The 12320-nt window shown below is 47.6% G+C and overlaps 1 protein-coding gene across 1 annotated transcript in view; it reads right to left on the bottom strand.

The window, feature by feature from the left end:
• Window positions 1-1743: 1743 nt before the first annotated feature.
• MYOCD (myocardin) overlaps window positions 1744-12320 on the bottom strand; it is a 43830-nt gene continuing 33253 nt past the window's right edge. Inside the window, exons 7-11 of the mRNA XM_022560865.3 lie at window positions 11219-12157; window positions 9004-9147; window positions 7630-7758; window positions 4653-4710; window positions 1744-2318 (exon numbers count right to left, since the gene is read on the bottom strand). Coding sequence (XP_022416573.3) covers window positions 1744-2318; window positions 4653-4710; window positions 7630-7758; window positions 9004-9147; window positions 11219-12157 — 1845 coding nt within the window. The remainder of the gene's footprint in view (window positions 2319-4652; window positions 4711-7629; window positions 7759-9003; window positions 9148-11218; window positions 12158-12320) is intronic.

Genomic DNA, 12320 nt, shown 5'->3' on the forward strand with positions numbered 1-12320 from the left:
TTGGTTATTTTCTCCATAAGTGCACAGTGAACAATTTTTTTTTTTTTTTTTTACAAACGAAGAAAACAGTGCCTTAGTGATTTCAATAAAAAATAAAAACAGCGATAGCTACTTTCTACAGCATGCAACACTATGAAACGGTGAGCTGGAACCACAGTGAGCCTTAGGGAGACGATCCTGCAAGTTAAGTTTTTCAGTTCCCAGCAAAAGCAAAAGAGGTAATGAGGAATGCACACGAGACCGTCGTCTTTTCTCCTTCCATCCTTTTCAACGTGCAATTGTGTTTTCGTTCAGAAACCCAGACCTGAAATACTCTCTCCTTGTAACTATGATTCGTATTTATCTTTACAAAGTGATGATTTCCGATTTCCCCAGAGCAACGCAAACCAGGGATTGCTATTAATCAAATGAGGGTAGAGACAGCTTTGTGACTAATGGGCCGAGTCATTGGTTTCTTCCTGAGGGCATTCTTTTGACTTCCTTTTATAGCAGATTACGCATATGGAGAATGAGTTCTCCAGGAGAACCTCGATTTTTTAGCTTTTTAACATATGGCTTTATTAGGGGTATGACAGCTGGTTAGAAGGCAGAAGTTCTCTTCTCCCGATTGTGGGGCAGAAAAGGAAAGATCTCCAACAGAGGAGCAAGAAAGGACTGGTATCTTGAAAGAAAAGCAGAGCCGGAGAAAGGTAAACAGAGGTGGACCACCTCCCACCAATAAGAAAACAAGAAAAGCAGCCTGACTTCTATAATCCTCCTGTTATAGTAACCCACGGTATTTATTTCCATGACACGTGAAACGATGTTCTCTAGTCCTGTCTGAATGATCTCTGATATGGCTTCCAGAGGCTAGAGAGGTCCTTCTGGTCTGCCTACATGGTCCTCTCTAGTCTTCGACACTAAAGGGGGTTGTGCTGGAGAACTGTCTACGGCAGAAGGTTTTGCTTTTCTTCTTGCTTTAGGGTTCTCACCTGTTTCACAACGCTTATCACCACGGAGACAGTGGGAATGATTCAGCTACTGGTTGAGAAGGAGGGAAATTCTAGGTGGGGTTCTTGAGGCCAAAGGTGGGTCGGTTGTGGGATAGAATTGGGGCCACTGCAACGGGGCAGCTTTGTGGCTGAGGGACGCTGAGTTCATTTCACTCCCCTGGGAATGGATTGGTCCTGTCCCTCTGTTCTGCCTTAAGAACCTGACACTGGGCCTGACTTCTATTTTGAAAGCCAGGTGACGGAGAGACAGGAAGCAGCTTCCATCATGGGTATGTCCTCCGTCACCTCTGATGGACTGGCTTCCCTGTGCTCCCTAGAGAGCTTACGTCTCCTTTCCACAGTATGTGTAATAAATTCATGAGAAAAGCTTACAAAGTGAGATTATGCCCCAACAATGCCTGAGAAAAAGTACGGGCTAGAACAAAGACTGGTGTTTGAAAAGGCAGTGGAAGAATTTTTTTTTTTTTTGGCATTCTTGGCTGAAAAAGCATATTTTTGAGTGCACTGCTGAAATCATGAACCGTCACTGAAGGCTGGTAAATATTACATTATCTATCTATATAGAAAAGACTCCGATTTGCTCTTGTTCGTTGTCACAGAAGTCTCCATTGCTTCTTTTTAATTCTCTCCAGCTTCTCCTTCCCCTTCTCCACCCCCCTCCTCCTTCTTTTGGATAATGTAAGTATTTACGGTTGTGTGCTCTCCCCCACCGGGTTCCTACTGGTCTTCCGTAGCACGCTGCATCAGGCGTCTACCACTGCTGTAAGTGGAGGTCCATGGGGGAATTCAAATTGAGATCCGTGACATCCAGGAAATCGATGTTGAAGATGCTGGGGCCGCCGGTGGAGAGGGAGCTGAAACTCGGGGTGGAGCTGGGTGGCGTGATGTCCAGCCACTCCATACTTTCCCAAGGAGATTCCGTGAAGCTTAAGGGCAGCCCACTGCTGTCCACGGAAGAGGGTGAATACTGAGTCTGCATGGGGGAGAGGGGGCCCGGCAGGATCTCGTGCGCGTTGAAGAGGTCTTCCGCAGCCTTCCCGGAGAATCCATCCATCATCCCGTCGAAAGGGGGTTCCTCGCTCCCGATTTTCAGAAGGGCGACGTCGCCCACCTTCCCCAAGGGGCTCTGGGAATTTAATAAGACTTCAAGGTGCTCGTTGCTGTCGGCGCCGTAGTGATCGAAGGAGAGCTGGCCTCCTGCAGAGGCTGGTTCAAAGGAAGCCGGGGGCTTGGCGGGGAGGGCGGCAGTGGGGCTTCGAGAAGACCCAGGTATCTTTGGGACTTTTTGAAGACACGAATGATCCTCTCTGGCGTCAGCTGGCATTTCTGTTGGTAAAACACAATGGGAATTGTTCAAGCACTTCCGCTCGAGCATGACACGTGCATGAATCTCTGGAGTGAATGACTTACGTGTAGACACAGGAGATGGCCATGCTTCTCGGGTCACTGCTCATCACCCAGTCTGATCCCCAAACTGCTCTGTATATCCTCAGTTCTTCCCTTGGGTCTCTACCCAAACCCTCTCCTGCTGGAAATTCCACTCTGTGATTATTGAATGCTCAAAGCAGGTTCTTTTACCTGCTTCTTCACTGACACCTGGCTGTCCCCTGAGGACACTGCACCCTCCGTTACGCCCTCACTGGGGGTTCCTTTGCTGCAGAGCCAGAAAATGGGTCATCAGGTCCTTTCCCATTGCCACGTTCTGATTGTCACTTTCCCTCATTCTTATTAACTCCTCAGTGGTTTTTTTTTTCTTTTTTTTTTTTTGCGGTACGCGGGCCTCTCACTGTTGTGGCCCTCCCGTTGCGGAGCACAGGCTCCGGACGCGCAGGCTCAGCAGTCATGGCTCACGGGCCCAGCCGCTCCGCGGCATGTGGGATCTTCCGGGACCGGGGCACGAACCCGCGTCCCCTGCATCGGCAGGCGGACTCCCAACCACTGCGCCACCAGGGAAGCCCTCCTCAGTGGATTTGAGGCTCATGCTGCTCTCCTTGCCCCCGCCCCCGCCCCCACCCCCCAGTCTCCTGGCCCCTCCTCTTCATCCACTGAAAACTCTACTTCCGGTTCATTGTTTTCCTCCCACTTCAACTCTTGCCATCCTCTGTGCCTTCAGCATCCCCAGAAGTGACCCGTTGTCCAGCTGGCCTCTCCGTTCCTTGACACTCCATCCCTCCAACCCAGCTGATTCCGCCATTCCCATTCTGCCGGACACAGCCTGGACTTTGTTGTCCCCAGACACTGCATCCCCCTGAAAGCTCGATTTCGATCAATATTGCCAACTCTCTGTCCATCTCCTCCTATTCCTCTAGCTCCCCTCATAAGGACCCCACGACAACAACTTCTCAGCCAGCTGGGGTCACCCCAACCTACCAACTCTGCTATTTTATCACCATCCATCAGCCCCTTCTGGATTTTACTTCTTGTCCCGTCTATACTCCTGAGCCACCATTGTCATCACTCTCTCATAAATATCCTCAATCCCCTTGTCCTTTTCTCCCATCACCATACTCCCTTGGCAAAAGCCCACATCTGGATGAATCTTCTCATCTGTTTTCTCTGAGCCTGCCCTGGATCGGCTGGACGTTCAAGAGAAAAATTACACAATGAAGCTGCCCGGTTTCTCTTTAACTTCATGATGTCAAGCCTATGAGGGGCACTTAATACTGCCTAGGGATCCTACTGTGTTTCTCCAGAAAACTCAATTCACTTGTGATCAATCCATCACTGTTCTTCTTTCCTGGAACCTCCCGTGCTCCCCTCTTGCACCCCAACTCTTTGCAGACCTTGCCAACATACTTCATTAAAAATATAAGGGTGTCTGATAGGAACCCGCTCATCTTTCCATTACAAAACTTACAACGATACATACCCCTGTGCCCATCTTTTCCTTTTTCCCTCTTGTTACAATGGAAGAATTGACTGTTTACTTGCTTTTTCCCCATCTCCCCTACCAGACCGCAAACCCCCTAAAGGTGGAGACTTTGCCTGGTACAGTATTGAACCTAGTATGATGCCTGGCCACTTTTCTCCCTGAAACTTTAAATGTCGTTACTTAAGGGCTCAGATCTGGAGTCTTTTCTTTCTATGCACACGTTCTCCTTACCTGATCCTACTCATTTGTGTGGTTTCAAATTTTAGGCACATACTATGTAATTTTTAAAAAAGAAATAAATGAATGACTTAAAAGGAGGCAAAAAGAACACACTGATCATTTTTTACTTGAATGCCACGTGAACATGAATGGGCCATCAGTGGGAGATTACCAATTAAATTTCATTTTGAGTAGGTAGCACAAAACTTGCCTTATCTGCTTTCTTCTTCTTATAATTAAGAAGAGGGGGACGCTGGGATTAGAACAGTAGGGACAAGTGGTGTAGCAGGAGAAAACATTTAGGGACACACAGACTGAGCTGAAAGATGAAAACTGTTAAAATGACTGATGAAAATTTTTCTGAGGACAACGGGACAGAGGGAGTGAGGAATCATCCTCTATGCCTTCTATTCACATCATCTCTGCTTCCAATGTGGACGGGAGGCTGAGAGGAAGTGACACTCAACCCTGAGACGACTTTTTGGTCCAGCTTACAATGAGCATCTGACCTTGATCCTAAGGTTTGCTCCCCAGAGTACATGCAGGTGCAGGGCATCCTGATGTCTTACCTCCACTTTCAATGAGGACATCCAGGAGTTCGTCCATCTGCTGACTCTGGGTCATTTGCTATTGCAAAGTAACCAAAGGAGAACAGAGAAGTTAAAAAATGGCAACCGCTTCTGTAGGAAATCATTAGAAGCAGCACAACAGGCTTTTGAAGTAGGTTTGGCTAGGGTTTGTTTTTTTTTAATTGTGGTAAAATACACACAACACAAAATTTACCATCTCAACCATTTCAGAGTGTGCAGTTCAAGTGCATTAAGTTCATTCACATTGTTGTACCACCGTCACCACTGTGCAGCTCCAGAACTTTTTTCATCTTGCAAAACTGAAACTCTGTCCCCATTAAACACTAACTCTCCATTGCATCCTCCCCCAGCCCCTGGCACCCACCGTTCTATTTTCTGTCCCTCTGAATTTTTTTTTTTTTTTTTTTTGGTACGCGGGCCTCTCACTGTTGTGGCCTCTCCCGCTGTGGAGCACAGGCTCCGGAAGCGCAGGCTCAGCGGCCATGGCTCACGGGCCCAGCCGCTCCACGGCATGTGGGATCTTCCCGGACCGGGGCACGAACCCGTGTCCCCTGCATCGGCAGGCGGACTCTCAACCACTGCGCCACCAGGGAAGCCCTGTCCCTCTGAATTTGACAACTCTGAGTACCTCGGATAAGTGGATTGATACAGCATTTTTCCCTTTACAGCTAGATTATTTCACTTAGCATAATGTCTTCAAGGTGCATCCATGCTGTATGTATCATATGTCAGAGTCTCCTTCCTTGTGAATGCTGAGTAATATTCATTGCATGTACAGAATATGTATTTGGTTTATCCATACATCCATCAATGGTTTATGCATTCATCCATTCAACCAACTTAGGTTGCTTCCACCTTTTGGCCTTTGTGAATAATGTGGCTATGAATATGGGTGTAACTGACTAAAGGTTTTTGAACCATGTGTGATTAAAGCTCAGTATGAATTCTGGACAGGAAAACTACTGAATAAAACAATCTATTACAACAAAAGAAGGGGAAAAGGAGGCAGAATGCTCCCCAGCCCAGAGTTCTTCAGAGTGAATTCAGTTGTTTGAGAAGTTTCCATCCCAGGAGATGGGCACCTTAACACATATATAGTATGGCCATTTTTTATCACTTTGAAGTGACTTGGGTAGGACACAAAACAAGCCTCAACAAATTTAAGAGGACAGAAGTTAGTTCAAGCATCTCTTCTGATCACAATGGCATGAAACTAGAAATCAACCACAGAAAAAGAAATGAGAAAAAAATGCTTACATGGAGACTAAACTACATGCTACTAAAAAACCAGTGGGTCAACGATGAAATCGAAGAGGACATTTAAAAATACCCAGAGACAATTGACAGCGAAAACACAACCGTACAAAACCTATGGGATGCCGCAAAAGCAGTTCTTAGAGGGAAATTTATAGTGATACATGCCTTCCTCAGAAAAAAAAGAAAATTCTCAACTTACCACCTAAAAGAACTGGAAAAAGAACAAACAAAACCTAAAGTCAGCAGATGGAAGGAAGAATTAAAGAATAGGAAAAAAATCAATAAAACCAAAGGCTGGTTCTTTGGAAGGGTAAACAAAATTGACAAACCTCTGGCCAGACTCACCAAGAAGAAAAGAGACAGAACCCAAATAAACAAAATAAGAAATGAGGTGACTCAGCTCTGCCTCCCATTTGGTTGCTGAGGATTTGACCCAAGAACGTGGTTCACATTTCTCTGGATCCTCATTGTGATAGCTTGTGGAATCTATCAACGTTTGTAGGGACTACACCTTCCCCTCTGGCTCATCTGAGCTGTGAAGCAGAGTCCGTTTATGGAAGTCCACTTTGCCTGGCCTTTTTTTTTTTTTCTTTTGAAACCAAGAAGGATGTGTTGATGTTTACAGATACCAGGGGACAGGAATGGGGAGAACAGAGGCATAATTTGATCTCACTCTTCTGAGAGCTGGGTCCCAATAAACACAGGCATCAATGATCAACGTGGGTGAGAGCACTGCTTAGAGAACGAATCATTTGCATTAAATGCCTACAAGGTCTGGCAGGTAATGTAAATGAGCCAAACACAGAGCAAGAGAGAGAGGGGTAGAGGCTAGAACACATGTTCTGGTCCAAGGAGGCGACAATACTTTGTTTCAGGCAATGGTTGTCTGGCAGAGATGTGCCTCCAGGGTTGCCAGTTCTCTGATTTTTTTTCAGAAATGGGAAAGCCTACGTTTTGCATAAAATTTCCCGATATTTAAAACACTCTCTCATCTAAATGAAATCTAACTGCAGGCTTACTTTGCTCTGCAGGATACCAGGGTGCAGTAACTGATGGAGATGGTATTTTCTGGGTTGAGCACACACGGAGGGCCACGTGATACTTTATCCACATTCAGACCATTTGAAATATAAGATCACGCATTGCTGGTTTTTTCTTTCTTTTTTTTTTTTACTTATTATTTGAAAATTTTCCAAACATAAATGGAAGTGGAGGCTACAACAAACCTCCACGATTACCCAGCTTCTACAACCATTCATATTTTACTAGGATCACTGAATTTTGAAGCTAGGAAGAAACTTAGAAACGACTGACCCAGCAATTACTCTCATATATTTGGGTACCTATCCCATGTCTGGACAATGTGATAAATGCTGCATCATCTGAAATCCTTATGCAGTAGATATCGTCCCCATTTTATGTAAGAGAAGTTGAATACTTGCCCAACGGTAGTGGGAGAGGCAGCTGGCACCAAGCCCAGGGATCTGGGCGTCCAGCCAACCTCTTCTCTCTCTGCCTCAGGCAGCATCTGTACACACACAACACATCCCCACAATGAGCATCTAGACATTTTGCTCATTCCAGCAGGGAGGTGACAGACACGCTCAACAACAGAATCTCCACGCGTGAGGCCGCATCATGTAAAACCACGTCCACTGAGTCAGACTACTCTTCCGTAAAGACCAAATCACGTGCTTACCTGCTTTACTGCATCTTCATAGGATGGAGGCTGGCTTATCTCTGAAACTGCTGAAGTTGACTTAGAAAAAGTTGGGGATGGAAGTGAAAACTTTGGCCCTGACTTATCAGAAGAGTGTAAACCAGCCATCTGGGTGAGTAAAACGCAGAGAAAGACAATCAATCCATGCGTCGGAAATGGTACAGCTTCTGTTTTAGAAACTACAGGCTAAATTCTGCAAACATTGACTTAAGGGAAAACAAAAGCTGGGGCTTAAATTTGTGTTACATATATACCACAGATACATATTAACAATGGTACACATCACTATGGACTCAAAGCTGGAGGTGTCTCAGGATGGGAACCTCGAAAATTCATTTCCCCCCTCTAAGGTACACCCTGTCTGTTGGGAGAAAGTGAGATGAGAAAAGAGAATAAAGCAAAGGGTCCATCCAATCCGACATGAAGAGCTCCACCAACCCAGGAGTTTCCAGAGTGATTTATCTCCCACCCCGTTTCATTCCTAAGTGGATGTATATGCAGACAGTTGCAGGCAGGTGTTGCCAGGGTATCTCTTCATGAGCCAGCCTTGGGGATTGTGGGAGCATTCTGTGCAGTGCCTGGGACCTTTCAGGGTCTCTGTCCCCTCAGGATGCCCTGCCCTGGGGCCTGCAGCACTTTTGTGTCATGGCCGTCTCACGTTTGTCTCCTTTTTTTTTTCTCCGTACGTGGGCCTCTCACTGTTGTGGCCTCTCCCGTCGCGGAGCACAGGCTCCGGACGCGCAGGCTCGGCGGCCATGGCTCACGGGCCCAGCCACTCCGCGTCATGTGGGATCTTCCCAGACAGGGGCACGAACCCGCGTCCCCTGCATCGGCAGGTGGACTCTCAACCACTGTGCCACCGGGGAAGCCCGTTTGTCTCCTTTTTACCATCTTCCCACTGCTCCTTGAATTCCCTGTGTCCCGCATCTTTTATATCCCCGATTGTCCCACCTGCTGACACGTATCATCTCTTCCCTTTTGCACCGTGATTCCAACTTTCTGCATCTCTCCAGTCCTTTCCGAGGACCCACTACTTCTTTCTCCACATTTTTTTCCCATGAGCCCTGACTCCAATCTTGAACTTCACTGAACCAGGTCTGTTTGCCATGATGTTTTGCAAACATACCAAGGCTGTGTTAGTCGGCATGATTTCTGGGATGAACCCTGGAAACAGTGCCTTGGAATACCCTCACTTTTATCTGTACATCCATTTCTGTCCTTTTCAAGTGGACTTGTTTCTATCCAAAATGTAATTTCTTTCTGCCTTTGAACCTCAACATTTGGAGAACAGGGGCCACAGAGAGAGAAGAGGCAAAGCCAACCCCCAGTTTAAACCTCTTCCCAGGTGCCTACCTTTTGCTGTACACCTGGGCTTTTGGGACAAGAGTTGCCCCCGGCACCATGACTGCTGTCTGCCTGGGCTCCAGAGAAAGAGGGGTGAAGGCTGGAAGGCTGGGGAGAGAAGCTTGAAGGATGGCCCTCACGTACCCCTGAGTTCTGTAGAAAGGAAGAAGGACAAATTAAATGGCCACCAGCAGCATATTTGAGGGTAACCTTTGCTGAGACAACTAGTCCCTGCCCTGGTATCTCATCTTTCCAAACCTCCCTGAATTCCATCACCAAAGTCTCAGATCTGGCTTTGGATGTATCATTTCCTGTTCACAAACTTTCCATGGTTTCCACACATCTACATCGTAGGGTCTCCACATCTAACCAGGATAAGTCTTCAAGACGCTCCATAGTCGAGTATGATTTCCCTCTGCGAGCTTAAATTCTACTAAACCCTCCGGGCCCTGGACATACTCCCTCCCTGTGTTTCTTCACATGGAATGATCTTTTCCCGACTCTCCTTCTCCAACTCCACTTCTCAAGTTCAACCCCTTCGCAAAGCCTTCCAGACTTTTCTAGCACTTCATGATCAACACCCACTGCCATGCTCTGTGCAACACTTAACGTCAAAAGTGCCCATCAGTGATGTTATCCTATATTGCTCTTTATCTTTTAATTTTTTTTATTATGGAATCATTCATGTCTTTACAAAGAGTGCTTTGTAAACCATCAATGACTGTACAAATGGTAGTTCTTCTTGATAGTATCGATATCCTTCAATTGAGCCCCTTCTGGTCCACAGCTGTATATTTCAAGAGCTATTTTTACCTTTGTTGCCTAGGACATGAGTCAATGAGGATGATAATCCATGTGAGTTTCAGCTCCTCCCAGAGTGCTGACTGAGGTCTGAGCATCATTCACGTGAATGTGTTGTTCTGGTGGGTTCATAAAAATGTATTCGCCTTACCTATGGCCACTCCTCATACTCCCAGGGTAGAGAATATTCAGTGGGAAAAGGGCATGCATTTTAGAATCTGATAAACCTAGGTTCCTGTGACGCTGGGCAACTGGCTTCACCTCCCTGGGCCGTATTTTCCTTAATAGCAAAGAGTGGTAAATTGGAACTCGTAAGGTTGTTGTGACAATTAATGAGATGACTCATGTACGTGCCTCTTATTACCTGGTACACGGCAGGCATCCAATTAATGTGTTTTTCCTATTCCCTTTCTAATAACATGGATTCCAGAACCTTTTGATGACGTAACTGTCTTTCTCAAAGAGACTTTCCTAATAATTCTTTGTTTTCATGGATAAAAGGAAAGTCCTGGATGGTCACCTTGGTCTAGTCTTTGAACGGGTCACTGTTCTAAGCCATCCCTACTCTTGCTCTGCACCAAACACACTGGTTTCTTTCTGGTCCTTGAACATTCCACACGTGCTCCTACCACAGGGCCCTTGCACTTGCTGCTCCTCCTTCACCTGCAATGCCTTTGCCTCAAGTATTTACAAGGTTTTCTCCTTTACCTCCTTCAAATGTCCCGGGCCCTTCCCTTTAAACCTGTAAACTTCCAAACTCCTAATCTCCCTTCTCTGCCTTTTTTCTGTAAAACGTATCATCTTCTAATGTGTTAAACACTTACTTATACCTTTTGTTTACTATCTGTCTCCCCATGAGAATAGGGATTTTGTTTGGCCAGCTCAGCACTAATCCCCAGAGACTAGAACAGAGCCTGGCACACCGTAGGTAAAGATCTGCACCGTGCAGACCATGACATGGCCATGGTAACTCCCTCTTTGGCCCTCCTGATGAGTTGGTTTGGCCTATGGTAAGGCTTGATACCAAGGGGTCCTGGGAACAGCCCCACGAGCCAAATCCAGCCCCTGGCTTGTTTCTGTAAATAAAGTGTCACTGGAACACAGCCAGGTGCATTCGTTTACCAGTTGTCTATGGCTGCTTTCGTGATCCAGGCGTGGGGCTGAGGAGCTGTGACAGAGACTGGACATCCCATAAAGCCAAAACCATTCATGATCTAGCCCTTTCCCGAACAAGCCACGCTGGTCTCGGAAGCGAGTTCGTTCTACTGTAAAGGCTTGTGCTTCGTGGCGCCTGGCGGTTGCTACTGGGCTTGTGGTGAACCCTCCCCGTGAATAGTTCCAACGTCAGCTCTGTAGCAGCTGCACGTCCACGTCCCGCTTCCAGGAAGACGGGTTCACCAGGCATGGGGCCAGGAGTTCTTACCTGTGCAGTACGCACCTGGCTGCCGACAGGTGAGGAGACCCTGTGCTCTTCTCCTTGGGCGCCCGAAGATGCGGGTAGGAAGTAATGGTTGTTTGGCGAGGGGGGCAAACTGATGTGCTGCGGGCTTTTCACAGCCCCGAGGGGCGAATGCTGCGGGGAGCACTGCGGGCTGAGGAATGTGGAAGAAAGTACGCTGGTTTGACCCGAGGGCTCCGCACAGTGAGCGTTCCCGAGGGGCAGGAGCTGAGCATCTTCACGAGCCGGCGGCTGGCCCTCTGAGCAGGCGCTCTGTCTTTTCACAGCTATTTGCGGGGACGCGAATGGACAGCTGGAGGTGGCGTCTTCTTGCTTGATGGGGGCAGCCGGGAAAGGCAGCAGCTTCTTCTCGGGACAGTTGCTCCTCTTGTGCTTCTGCAGCTGCAGCCTCAGCTCCTCCACCTGCCTCTGTTCTTGCTGGAGTTTCCAGGTGAGCTCATTGATCACCTTCTGCTTCTCCACCAGCATCTTGTCCTTCTCGGAGTCCAGTCCGTCCAGCTCGGGAGGGATGGAACCCCCATTTAGACTGCCCATGAGGCTTTCCTCGGGGCACGCGTGGACTGGGGACGGATGCAGGCCAAAGGACGGGGAGGCATCGTTGAAGGTGTCTGGCAGGGACCCCGCCACCGACAGGTCCGAAGAGGCGGGCGAGATTGGGGGGCTGGAGCTCGTGCTGCCGAAGTGGTAGAAGCCGTTGGACAAGGCGCCGGTGGACGGGGAGGACTGGTAATTGGGCAGCGCGTTGCTGGGTGTCACAGGAAAAGTGACAGTCGTTATGTCACCGAAGTTGGGCACAGGGTTCCCAGAACAGTCCTGGAAGGGCCGAAGCCGGTCCATGAGGGCCGTCTTGGTGCCGGACACCGGCAAACCTCGTATTCGAAGCTGCTGTCTTAACTCAGAGACCTAAAGAAACCAGGCCGTCGTTAGTGCTGCTTAATGACAATCTTTTAAAAATGTATTTATTGTTACAGAAACTTTAAGACATCACGAATGGGATTTTATAATGTCCCCTTCCTTGTTTCCGATTTCCTCCCCTACACCAGATGTTCAACGGTTTTGCACAATT

This window comes from Delphinapterus leucas, chromosome 19 (genome assembly GCF_059928025.1).
Source record: "Delphinapterus leucas isolate spDelLeu-1000000601 "Yukka" chromosome 19, BTC_Dleu_Yukka2, whole genome shotgun sequence".
Taxonomy (NCBI): Eukaryota; Metazoa; Chordata; class Mammalia; order Artiodactyla; family Monodontidae; genus Delphinapterus; species Delphinapterus leucas.